General features: G+C 28.3%; 1 protein-coding gene across 1 annotated transcript in view; it reads left to right on the top strand.

Annotated features, from left to right (window-relative positions):
* Positions 1 to 13959, top strand: part of LOC129958686 (uncharacterized) — a 44860-nt gene extending 30901 nt beyond the window's left edge. The window contains exons 6-11 of the mRNA XM_056071332.1: positions 409 to 590; positions 1348 to 1463; positions 5613 to 5896; positions 5993 to 6110; positions 11260 to 11376; positions 13505 to 13959. Coding sequence (XP_055927307.1) covers positions 409 to 590; positions 1348 to 1463; positions 5613 to 5896; positions 5993 to 6110; positions 11260 to 11376; positions 13505 to 13616 — 929 coding nt within the window. The 3' untranslated portion in view covers positions 13617 to 13959. The remainder of the gene's footprint in view (positions 1 to 408; positions 591 to 1347; positions 1464 to 5612; positions 5897 to 5992; positions 6111 to 11259; positions 11377 to 13504) is intronic.
* The last annotated feature ends 336 nt before the right edge of the window (positions 13960 to 14295 follow it).

Here is a 14295-nt window from a genome sequence, read left to right as displayed (position 1 = left end):
ACTTTATACTATTCTCAGGATGCCATTTCACCAATAAAAAGTTATATTTAATAGGTAAATGTGCGAAATATACTAGCACAGGTATTGATTAATCTAATATAACGCTTATAAATGAGCAATTTTAGGTTCAATTATAACACAATTTATTTGCTCCTTTCTTTTCAGAATAATGGCTAAGTTGCATTTTCTGAAATAAACAAAATAGTTTCTTTTAAGTAAGATGTTCAAAAATCATATACTAGAAAAATGTGGTAGATCAACCTCCAGATATCCCATCCAGTTCCCCACACTAGAGTTTTAAAACGGAAAAGAAGCAAATTCTTTATTAGTTTAGTTTTATTCATATTAATTGACATTGTTTCTCTAGTTTCGCCGTTTGTGTTAAAATGATTTTTTTTATGCTCATAGGTTTATTCTACGTGCCGGTTTTCCGCTCAAATGCAGGGTTACAGCCAATAGTTGGCAAACCTCGCAAATGCAAGGATTTTAGTTCGCTGGAAAGGAATTTTGGAGTTAATTTCAAGAGGAAAATAAAAGAAAGGCCTCTTTATATTTTAAATGCCTTTGCAGGACCAATGCCATTTGAAATGGTATGCTTTTACTCTTTCAAAAATTGGATGATTTTAAATATTTTATATTCTGATTTTGATCAAGTTTTATAAAAAAATTTACTACAAAAAATTGATTTTTAATTCTTTTCATTTAATTGTAAATCAGATATCTATCTTGATATCTCATTTACAATTAAATGAAAAAAATTAAAAATCCATTTTTTGTAGTAAAATTTTTTATAAAGCTTGATCAAAATCAGAATATAAAATATTTAAAATCATCCCATTTTTATTCATTTTAATTCATTTATGCTATAGACAGTTTGATTATCTTATCAAACTGTATGTAAATTTTACTACAAAAAATGGATTTTTAATTCTTTTCATTTAATTGTAAATCAGATATCAAGATAATCAAACTGTCTATAGTGTAAATGAATTGCTGTTATTTATTGCATATAAGAATGTTAAAGCTGTTATTTTGTTTTCATGATTAAAATTACTTAGTATTAGATGATGTGCTTACATAGGAACTATAAAATATGATTCCACTTATTAAAATCATATGAAATGAATATTTGTTTCACTCTTGGAATTCTGGTTACTGATACATATTATTGTTATTGAAAGGAATATTAGTATTAAAAAATATTTTAATAATTGCTCTCTAAACAAAATCTGTTTTTATCAGGAAATTTTATATTTCTTAGATATCTGAAATTCTAAACTGTTAAACTTGTCGGTAATAAAAGCTCATTTTTATTGGTCTGAAAGCTAATTTATGCCCTTCCATTAGGCTGATAAGTTTTATAATGCTTTGAAGAACCGCTCATTATTTACGCCTGAAGAACAACGCCAGTTATTAAAAATACAACTCTTAGAACCTAACAGGGGTGTAGAAAGAATTGCCAGGTAAGTTTTGTTTTATTTAATTTATTGTACTATTTCGATTTTGAACTAAAGTTCGATTCCTTGGGAACTGCACAGTCTGATTTTGAAAAGTATGATCATGTAGCTTGATTTATTGAAGTTTGATAGGAACTAATGAATCTGAAGACTGATTTAATTCAAAAGCACTTTCCTGTTAAGCATTTATATTATAATCAATTTATAAGAAGTTTGATCGAAACTTGACAGTTTTGACATATAGTCTTAAACATATCTTATAACCCTTATAAATAATTGAAAAGGAACTTGTCTCTGTATTCCTGATAATAAATGATGCCTGCGTCTCTTGGCACCCTAACACAGTGAAAGTTGAACTTGAAACTATCAAATTTGCTATTAAAATAAATTTCATAAAAACAGTTTTATTAATATACTAAAAAGTAGAATTTTTTTATTAAAATTTTTTTTTCTTAGTCATTGATTTATAACTCATTGTTTTATGTATTATGGTAAACTGAAGTCAATTTTTTCTGTAACTCACTACTAGGTAGCATATTGTCTGGAATCAAAGTTAAATTAATTTATCGATGATGAAGTTCTGAAAATGTTAAAAATGAAGCATTGTCTTTCAGAATACACATGTGTACAAAATTTGAAACTTCTAGCACACCAGGAAATGAATGAAATATCGATTACAAGATTCCAACTTTATAAAAATGAAACAAATTAAGTTTAACAAGGAAAATTCAGAAATTAAATGGAATTTAAAAATCATCTATGAAACATGGAATATGTAAATGATTTTTAAATTTTTCTTAAAAACTGGAAAAATACAAATAATTTTAAATTTCCGAAGTTTTTTTTAAATCTATAAAATGCTGATCTCTTTAAACTTTGAAAGAATAAAAAGTTCTCGCCATAGCTCTAAAAACTAAATAATACTATTCACAGAACTCCAACCCTTTTCTACTCATTCCCAATTTTCTTCTGCATAGATCAATGCACTTTCCAAGATTGAGGGGGAAAAAATACCGATAATGGAATACTGATTGCAGCTACTTGAATACTAGTGGAGATACTGAAACTGAACAAAGAACAAATACATTTTTTTACTTAGTGTTTCATATTTATAAAGAATACTATAAAAAATTGAATTCATGTTCAAAATATTCCCTACTTTAAAAGCTGTATCTTGCATAATTCCACATTTATAGAAAAACAGTGATTAGCTGATTTGCTTCTTTATTCCGAAGCACAAACTTTCACTGTAACTTCAGTTCCAATTTGAAGTTTTCTTGAAAAAACGAAAAAGTGAATACAAAGAGCAGCTTGTTTCATTTAATGAAGAAATTCGTTTAGATGATTTCTATTCTGATTATTTGCGGTTCAAAGAGCTTTCTAATTTTGGGGAAGTCATAAAAACAATTCTTGTAATGTCACATGGCACCACGACTGTGGAAAGTGGATTTAGCACAACTTACTGAAACTCAGAAGGAAAATTCTTTAATTGGTCTAAGAATTATGATTCCCATAAGCTTTTATGGAAGCGTCTTAAATGTTCCGATCTCAAGAGACTTGCTGCAGTATGTAAAATTAGCGCATATAAGGTATTATGAAGCGTTAGAAAATCGGAAAAAGTTTAGGAAAAAAAATCTCCAACAATTGTTTTAATTTAATTCTCAAAGCAGTTTAAATTAATACAAAAGAAAAAAGAAAAAAAGAGAACTGATGACTGAAAAATGTGCAGAAATTGATGTTCAAACATATGAACTGGCAAAATAAAATAAAAATGCTTTGTAATGTTTTCTTGTTAAGGAATCATGAAATAGTTTGTATTATGATAGCACGATTGTTATTTTGTGTTTTTTTTTCACTCTTGTCCTTAGTTTTGTGTGTTTTGAAATAGAGCATGGGGTAAGTGATCAATACCTTTCTTTTCCCTTAACAGGCAAATTTGTCTTGAGAAATTCTAGGTAATAATAAAGTGGTGTTTTTTTTTTCTGTATGTAAATATAAACTTTCATTTTATGTACTATTATTTCAACTAATGTTGAATTATTCACCCCCTTTTACTCTTTCCACTCAAAAAATAAGTGGAGGGTGTATTATTATTTTGTAGTAACTAGCACTTGAGTGCTTCCTCTTATACTCAGTATACATGTAGAGAAAACATTGAGTTTTTTTGCAGCTTTTAGTGGTAAGCATGTTTAATAAAAGCGTATATATATTTTCAAAAGGTACGAAAGTAAGTTTTAGATAATTTTTTTTCAAATTTCAGGCATACTTTTTTAAAAATTAAACTTTAAGGCAAAATTTTGTTGATCAATAATGTGACGAATTTTATGAATACTTTCGAATGATTGTTAAATAAAAATTGTTTAGACTAGTTGCATTTATTGAATACAGATGTATATTTTCATGAGATTGGCATTTTTCATTTCATTTTATTGCTGTAGTAAAATAGAAATTATTTTATACATTTCTTCAATCGTTGTTTTCTTCTCATAAATGTAGAAAGTGTGTGTATTTTTGACACTGATGTGTAAGCAATGTTTTTTGCTTTCTAAATATGCCGTAGCTCAGACGTTTCAAGCTATAAAAAAGAAATAAAGAATTAAATATCGCAATTTTTTTTAATTTACCAGCTATTATTTTAAGCTCTGTAATTTTAATTATCTGTGTCTTATGATATAAACCAAATACAAAAGTTCCGTATTTTCATCATTTTCATTCATTTTTCGATAAATCCTCTTTTTAGTGTAATAATGCTCACTGGTGTCCGAACTTAAAGTTTGCTCCTCACTTTATATGATATTTAGAATAATAAATGGTGTCTTATAGGATTTTAATTGGTTTCTATGAGTAGAGGGTCTTGAAAATGTGGTGACGTCATGCAATGGCTCTTCTTTAGGGCATTTCAAATGCACTATATGGGATTTAGTTCTGGTGAGATTACTGGCCAAACCATTAGCAAATAGCCTCTTTCACTCGTGTGGTCTCAAATGATAACAAGAAAACACTCAGCTGGAAGAGGGTATTGATTTGATAGTGCTATCTCCAGAAACTCTAAGTAAAGCCTCGCATAAGGTTCAAGAAACTCAATCCATTATCTCCACAAAAGGCTTATACTCTTCTGCAATGTATTGAGGGACTCAGGCATAAAGGATTTTCCTCGAAAGAGCATATGATTTGCCTGGGAATTGATTAAGATTCTCACTAAGATTCTGTGAAAACCTTCTAGCCGTTATGTCTGTTTGGCATAATGTATTTAATGTTGCATATTAAACATCTGGAGATATTGAAGGGTTTGGTGCGACCTAAACCCACATTACGGATTACACATGGGTGGATGACATTTACTAGCATCCTTCCATTACCGAGCCTTTGATGTCTAAGCATTTGTCAACATTTCGCTCGAAAGGTCAAACAACCTAATTTCCAGGACGCAACAATGGATTTTTGCATTCCCACGATCAGAAGTATAGTTATTTTTGATTAGATCTTTCGCACGACATATCATGGGAACAAGGCTTAAGTAAGTTTTTAGTTTCCCTAGCAGTGTTAGTGACTGGTTAACAGCCACATTGTCAATGACTAGACGCACTTCTTTTCAAGGATTGTAAACATGTGACGATTGTAATGGTATCCATTCTGAATGGTTCTAAAAAAATCTATATTGATATTTGTGATAGTTTAGCCATCAGTTTAATCTATGTCTTAGTAACTAGTAAGTAATTATTTGTAATAATTCTCTAAACTTACTCAAACTATTACACCTCTTTTGAATTTGCTGTTCATCTTCATGCCAACTTCAATTCACATTATATTAAAAAATTATAAAACATGATATGATTACTGTTATTATAAAATAATTAACTTATATTCATAGGATGATTCCACTTTTTGCAAAATGTTAATTGATTGATTTTAAAGGAACTACAGATAATACCAGATGCGTTTAACTAAAGTATAATCAAAACTTTTTCTAATGGAATTGTTCAGATAATTGTTATCACTTGCAGTTACTTTTATAAATAATTTTTTTTAAAAAATAGAGCATTTCATATAACATTTTTTATTTTTAAGGCATTGAAATTTCATATTTTATGTTACAATTTTTATTAAAAGGTTAAATGTTGCCTTTCTTAACAATTGGATTTTTCTCTATCTTAGGAGTTTTGCAAAAGATCTGAAACTAGAATGGAAGGAATTTTTTCTTCCACTCGAAGTTTTTATTAACTTGCAAGAAAATAAAGGATTGGACGTCTTTGAAAAATTTTGTGAAAATAGAGAGCAGTATAATCTTCCTTCTGGTTCAGTACCTTCATCCTTAGATGATGAAAATACAATGATTGTGACGAAGCAAATGTCATTGCTTCGTCTTTATCCTTCTCATGTTAACCCACTTTGCCACAGGGCAAACTTCCTTTATTGTTATCAAAAGAAATTTTTTGAAGGTAAAAAATGAATCCTGTGCTGTCTTGAGTTATAAAGGTATTCTGTGTTGTATTATAAATTCTGAAAAACTGATTTAAAAATCTTTATTTCCTTAGCGAATGCTCAAGATTTAACTGAAGATGGCGATGTTGCTGAATTATTACCCTCTTCTTCATCTGAAATGCGTGAGCAGTCTCAAACTCTTGAGTCAGAAAATAATATTTTTATGAATAGGTATGTATTATCCTTCCAATTTTTAACCACAAATATACATCCTCAAAATATTAGTATATTAAGTCAATAAATACTTTGAAGTGCAATATGCCTCAAAATATTGGGATATTAATTCAATAACTTCTATCAAATACAATATGTTCAATAATATCCATTCTGAATGCTTATTGAAATCTATATTGCTAGTTGTGATGGCTTAGCCAACAGCTTAATCGTATGCCTTAATAACTGTGTTAAATAATTCTTTGTGATAATTCTATAAACTTACTTAGACTATTATACGTGTTTTGCTTTTGCTATTCATCTTCATGTATAGCGAATTCAAAAGTAGGTAATGAATAGTAGGAAAATAAATTAGCTTTCATTATTATGTTAATCAGAAACCTTTAATACTTAACTTTTTGTGAGATGACATGAACTTTTATTCTCAAGACATAAATCACAATATGAATAAAATTCTTGATCAAAATAATAATAGATCTTTTTAAATGTCAAAAAAGTAAGAATAATCTTCACATTTTAAATCAACTGTTAAATTTTGTTATTTAATATTAATACAATTAACAAGAAAAAATTTCCCTGTGGTTGCAAGATCGTCGCGACTATTTCCGGAGGTTTTTTGAGGTTAAGATCAGAGCTATAACAGGAGGTTTCTCCTCTTCATTCTTTCTCCAAACTTTAGCCAATTTTTCTAGGTGAACAGGATCATCCGAATAATTAAAACAACTTCATACAGTTTTATTTGTGTGTATATTGTGTGATAATGTGTTATATTACGTGATAATTTTATTTTTATCAAAATTAAACAGTAAAAAAATATGCTATCGAAGCTTCGCCACATCGTACAGAATGTAATGTGAAATATACACAGTATAATTAAGGTAAAATATTTATTAACAAATAATTCAAAATGTTTTATTATTATATTTGAATTATAAAATCTTAACTTTTTGGCTGATAAGAAAGCGAATTACTTAACAATTTTATAAAACTTAATTTTTTGACTGTATTATTCTCAATTGAGAGTAGTAATGCTGAATTCGAGAGACTTTCTTGTCCTATACTGCTTTGAGATTTTAAAAATAAATTTCAATTTTGTGAATATTTGTTCAACCTTGGTTACAACCAGATAAGAAATCTTGATGAAGGTGAACTGTGGTTTATTACAACAGTTCTGCTAATTCTTTAATGCTATTAATTTTTTCAAGATCCTTTTTAAATGGTGTCTGATTAACTGCGATGAAAAAGTGTTCTCACTTTTTTATTTATTTTCATCATAAATAAATAAAAAGTTTTTCTCACTTTCTTTATTTATTTTCATAGAAATTCGGGTTGAAATACTTGATAAGTATCAAAAACATTCTTCATGCCTTGGAAAGGATGATGAAGTTGAATGCATGAAATAACTGTCACTGGGGAAAATACCTTAAATCCTTAAATTAGGATTCTGGATCTTTTAATCTTTCATTTTCTCTTAGAGAAAATGGCGAAATAATTTGATAGAGTGAATATATATATATATATATAATATTATAGCGATTTCATGACTTTTTTTTGCTTTTTGGCTATATTTCTGCGAACTTCAACTTGTACTGAAGGCTTAAAGATTACTGAAGCAGTAGATACCATAACTCCAAATTTTTAATTATATTTCGGTTATTTATTTAGAAATCCATATACTAATAATGAGTATGATTTCACATTGCAAAGAATTTGAAACAATGTTTAAGAAGAATTAAGAGAAAAACAAAGCTAAATGTTTTCCAGTTTTTTTTTATTAAGTTCTATTGCTCCATTCCTCTCTTTAATTTTTTTGAAAAATTTTAATTATGCAGTTTGGACCTTTCATAGCTTCAACAAATCAATGCTTTAAGGCATTCATTACATCATGTCTATCAGCTGGGTTTAGAACTTTTAGTATTATATTCATGTTATTCGATCCTCTCTGGTACATTGTTTTCTGTCCTTCCTAATGAAAAATGCTATAGCCAAAACTGCAATAAGTATTTTGGAGTATTCCAAAAATACTGGCAAATTTTAATGGGTTTTTTTTTTCCAATAACATCTTTTAAAATCAATTTAAATTATAGGTCGCACAGTGCAAAAAGTAGACAAGCGAGTTTTTTCTATTGTACTATTACGTGTACCACATTTTATGTTGCATCATCAAATTCTGTTCGTAACATATTTTTAAATCCAGATTTTTCGAGTTCAGTGATTTCATAATTTCTTCTTCAAGTTTTTATAATTAACCCTCAATTTTCTTAAAAGGAAAATTTCTCTTCTTTTTATATATTATATCCGAAAGGCTTTCATGATTGCACTCGGTAATAATTAGATGAGGTTAATGATAAAGTTACGAAAAGAATACAATCAAATTTTGCATCAATGCATAAAAAATGAATGTAAAAAAGCACAAATTATTACTTTAAGTGGACACATTTTCTGTTTTATCGGTTTATTTTCGATTTTATCAACATAAATTTATTCTAAATTTAGTAGAATGTGTGAAATGTAAGATTTAAATTTTAATTTCTATTTATTTTATTTTCATTATTTGTTCTATTTAAATGGATGTTTTTATTGCAAATGCATTTGCATTTCAAAGAGTTAATTCAAAATTAAACTTCAAAAATCATTTTAATATTCTGTTCCATGGTAGCTAATTCTACAAGAATGAAATTCCCTTCTTTCTCCTTTCAAAGAGACTAGATTTCTATTCTCCGAATTTTTGTTCTTTTAATTCCTTATAAAACTTTCTGCAATCTTTTGAGTCTGTTATGATATTTAAAAATTATTCTCTTACGACCACTAACAACAGAATGTATGCCCGTTTTGCAGATTTCTAGGCCCCAAATTCAAATTTATCGAAATGTAAGAAAAATTCGCCCTTACCTAGTCATTCCGGGATCTTCTAAATGAAATAGAATCGAGGTATTCCAAGGTGAATTAGATTACATAAACATCGAAATCATTAATCCAAGTATTCTCAATTTTATCATCACTTTTATTTGCAGGACGAGGACACAGGCACAGATAATTATATACAAATATTTACATATTTCATTTTATGTGCACTAATTCTTTATAAAACACACAACCATCTTTGGTTCCATCATACACGCTTCTTCAGCCCAAACTCAAACCTCAACATGCATCTGTTATTTTTTGGGATCATGGGGATTTTTTTCTGGCGTCACCAGCGCGCATGCGCTAAAGGGTTACGCCAGGAATCCCAACACCCGTATTTAAACAATGGAAACAATTCAAAAATGAAATCAATTTTTAACTTTTACAATTAATTAACCAAAGTTTAGACTATATCTGAACATTATTTTTATAGCAAATCTCACTGGAGCAGAGAAAAAAATTCAACTTATCTTCAGATATGAGCAAACGTTCTGTTTAACAAATATCATTGTAAATGGAACCTTCGATAATTTCGTAGAAATTAAAAAGTACCTGGACAATTAAGAATCCGAGGAACATATTATCAATAACATTTCTGTTTTCTAACATTAAAGAAACATTTCCCATTACAGCACCTTCTAAGACTGACGTTCAGGACATCAATAAATACTCTAATGTAATATCCAGCCTTTTTCTATCAGCTCCGGGATAAACATTTTCAGTGTGTTAATAACATATTTTGAATCTCTGCATTTAGCGAATTTCGTTATTTTTGAATTAAAGTTTGATAATCGGAAGTGCATCCGTTTTTTCTTATTTTGGTGCATCAAGTGGTGCATATGTAATTCGAAGAATTGTTATAGCCTAAGAAAAATGAAAACGTCCTTTGTTAATTAAAAATTACGTATGATATACTTAAAAAATTTCTACTCTGATTAGTTTTCAGTCAACATGTGTTCCCTTTTTTTATTATTATAAATTTTTATATGTTTTCTATTGAATGCTTATTTTTAACGTCATCACTTTTACCAACTAATCGCGTTGGCATGTATGATTTGATATATGCCGATTCTAGAGAATCAAAAGATATTTGAAACATTAATGTGAACTATGTGCTCCTGAAACGTATTTTTGAATCTATGAGTGAAAAAACAATTTTGGCGAATACAAGCTTTACACTTATAGCAGAACCGACATTTTCCTCGCACAGCAAATAGTTTGGGTGATTTCACAGAGGTAATAAGCTTTCTTTCCATAACTATATTATTTCAACGCAATAATAGTAAATATCACGCAAAAATACGGATTTGATAAATAAAAGTTCACAATCCTTTTTTCTTTTTTTTTTTTTTTTGTACTGTAATTATATTTATCCAAATGTTTTCAACTTATATAGAAAAAAATCATGAGGTCGTCCTCGTTCACCACATCACTTTAGTTATTAATATTAAATTACTTGGCGAGGATATTGAACTTGGTAATAATAAGTAATTATGTAAGGAAATTGCTGCATTGCTGTACTTTTGTAAGAAAAGGTCATTTGGATGTACAGCTGAATTTAAGTATGTATTAGTTAAACAACCATGAACTGTAAACAATTAAGGAGCCAATAATGGAATTTCTTTCTCTTTCTATTTACAATTTTCATTCTCCCTCAATGTGATGGCCTAAGATAATAAAAAATGCAGACAAATCCATTTTTGAAATATATTCAATTTTTGTGTCATATTGATTTTAAAAAACCTAGCATCGTTTCATTTAACTGACTCCGGTGAAAATTTGAAAGTAAAGTTTGTTATTGAGCTCATTTTTATTGAAATGTCTTACTTTTTTTTTACCTCAATGATGTTTTTTCTGATTAATAAAATTAACCGAATAATCATTAATAATTTTATCAGATTCCATCACAGTTAGTAATATATGCAAGAAATTAATAATTTAATTTTGTTGCATTTATTATTATATTAGTAATATTAATAATAGGTAATGAATATTGACTGAGGAATATATTATTGTTTAAAATAAAGTTCTTTATTAAGTCCATTTTACTTTATTTTGATTTGATAATCAGTATTTTAATTTTAAATTGCAGATTTACCACACATTCTCATTAGTGTGAATTTTAGTGTTTAGATATGAATTATTTTTTCATAATTTGTTTCGATCGCAAAATATGTATTTTCTTAACATTAAAAGCTGATACTGTTAAAATTAACAGATTTATACTATTATATTTCAGACTTCATTTGTCAGATTTAGACAAAGATATTTATGTGTCTTTGAAGCAAGTAGAGACCTCAACGTATCCCAAAACTGAGGAATGGAAATGTAAAATAGAAGCTCATTTACAAACAAAGTAAGTGTAATTTTTTTTTATTTGCTGTTCTTTTAGCTTAGGAACCCATTATTAATTACTATTCTGTTTCAAAATTTGCTTTTTTTAATGTACAGGAAAACGGTTAGAATTTGATTCATTAGATTTTTTTTCTGTACATTTTCAAAAGCCTACTAATTTCTGTTTCGTTCTTTTCTGTCATATAATATTGAGGCAGATTTTTTTTTTTCTTTTGTCATTTCTGCGCTCGTCTATTCAGTTCTTTAAAATTCAGCGATCCACAGAATTTGTGGAAATTTGGCTTGTACACTTACGAGTAGAAGAGATGTGTAATAACTAATGAAGTTGATTAATTTAATCTGCATTAGATTCTTGGGATGGTAAACTTGTTTTTCAATAAGATTGTTTGATTTGGCGATAATATAATCTGCTTTAATTACCGATGCATTCTAATATATTACTTTTGAAAAAAAAATATTGGAATTGGATTAAACAATTACATTTATATAATGCCGTATGAAATTTTTATCTCTAATTTTATACATCATGTTTTACCACTAAGTTTATGATCATCTATAGCAAAGTACTCATAGACGAATTGGAACGATATACGTATGCAGGCCGGGCATTTTTGAGGACTGTTTAATTAACTTTATTTCAAACCTAAATATGTAGATGACAAAGGAACTGAATATTTTTGGAAGAACCAGAACTTTTTAATGAATAAAAAACTCATTAGTCGCTGCAATATAAAATCTGATTCTAGTCTAGTGGAACCTCTTTTATTTCATTCATGCTTTTCTCAACTCACATGTGGGTAATATTGAACTAGATTTGATATTTCCAAATTTTTACTGATATGATCTCCTCATCCCTCCTAGTTTATTTTTTCTGGAACAATCTGAAAGCTTTAATGAACCTCATCCCATTGATAATATTGAGGATACTATCACATGTATCTCCATTGTTGTTACAATGATCCAGTATTTCTAAAAAAATCTTTCATAATTTTCTCTCTTGATCCGATGTTGTCCCCTATAAGCACAGGATATTGTACATCAACTATACGATGTTGTTCAATATTTTGAAAGCCGTACAATATCGTGAGGATATCTTGACAACATTGTTGTGAACTAATATATTCAGGTAAGCAGTGTGACTTAGGAGTCAGTTTCTGAACTCCGAATGTCACCATTCTGTATTTCACAAATATATCTGTCATAAATTAAGCGTAGCTTATTCACTTACGTGTTTTCATTTCTCACATCTTCATTATTATAACATTTAACGATGACGAACTTTGTGACAGTATGATTTGTGACACTTTGCCTCCTCAATAAATTTTAAATGCGGTAATTCTACACTTGGTGTATATATAATACGTAGCAAATTTAGATGGTAGGCTCTGATAGGAATAAAGACTTGCTTCTGATTGTTCCAGTTTAATAGGTATTTATATCTAGTTCGTTAGACAATCCAAACTAATGTTTGTTTATGAAGTCGTGAGCAGCCATAATTCCTAGATGCCTCTTCCATCTCTGATATTGAGATTGGTTGAACTTATCTACCATGTTATGGATCAGCCATAAGTTTCTTGGATCTATAGTCGTTTCATTAAAGTAAAAAGTAAAAGCTGGATTTAAAATATTAAAATTGGATAAAAATGTAAATGCAGTAAGAAATTATAGATAATTTTTCAATTGACTATATTTATGGTAACGGTTTTGTGTGTGTATGTGAGATTTCTGCTCTTCAATGGCTTTAGTTTTCACAGAGTATCACATTATCAAAACCAAGAAAGCACACTATTTCAGTTTAAACCCAGAACAATAAAATCAGTTTTTAAAAAGGACTTAATCAAGCTACTAAAACATTTGTTGGTCAATTCTAAGAATTTTATTGAATAACATCAAATATCTCAATACCTGTAAATTCTTTTTCTAAAAGATAACTTCATCTCAATATTTGTCCTGATTTAGTTCATCTTTGTCCACAGCGTGAATATTTTTTTTAAATGATTTTATCTCATTTTTATTTGAAAAAATTCTTCTCAGAGTGTGAGTCTAAAACTTTTTTCAATATTTTCAGTTTTGCTTTTAATAATATTTCAAGATTCAAAGCATTCAAAATTTTCTATTTTTGTCTACAGAGTGAAAGAGTTTCCTGTGAATGTCGATCTTTTCGACCCATTGAATCCAATTCCTGTACCAAAGTTTCGTGTCAGTGAGACGGATTCAGTATCGCATGAAGAAAACGTTTAAATATCTGAAAACTTTCATGCTATTCGATATTTATATTAATAATTTTATGTTTTTTTATATAATTTTATGTACTATTTGCATACTTTATACATATGCAAACAAAATAAGACTACTATTCTGCACTTTAAGAAGCACTACTACTAGCCTGCCCTACTTTAGAAACTAATTTTGGACAGCTACAAAATGTTCACCTATACTTGTTTTGTTTTAATTTCGTTTTATCAGAGGCAATATTTTAAAAAACGTTTGCATACATTATACATATGCAAGCATGAGAGAAAGAACATTTCTAGTCGTGACTTTTATATTACTGAAAATGTTTATGCTAAATATTGTTTCATGTTACACAAATGTAACAGTTGCACACAGTTACAAATGTAACAGTTGTTGCACTAACTACTGAAACACATTTCCTGTGATATTTTAACCTATGAAACAGATATTAAAAAGTTCCTATTTAAAAACATATCCTGTTGCACATGATTATATATATCAAAATTTGAATTTAAATGTTTTAATTTGTAGTCTCCGGAAGCTTTATTATCACATTGTATAATTTACATTTGTTATTTTACTGTTTTTATTGTATTTATATTAATGTTTAATATTGAAAAGTTTTACAAAGATTCAAAATTACAAACTCAAAAGAATTATTTATTGATATTAAAATTACTACATA

This window comes from Argiope bruennichi, chromosome X1 (assembly GCF_947563725.1).
Source record: "Argiope bruennichi chromosome X1, qqArgBrue1.1, whole genome shotgun sequence".
Lineage (NCBI taxonomy): Eukaryota > Metazoa > Arthropoda > Arachnida > Araneae > Araneidae > Argiope > Argiope bruennichi.
Note: the sequence above shows the minus strand (reverse complement) of the source record. Positions and strands in the feature narration are given on the sequence as shown.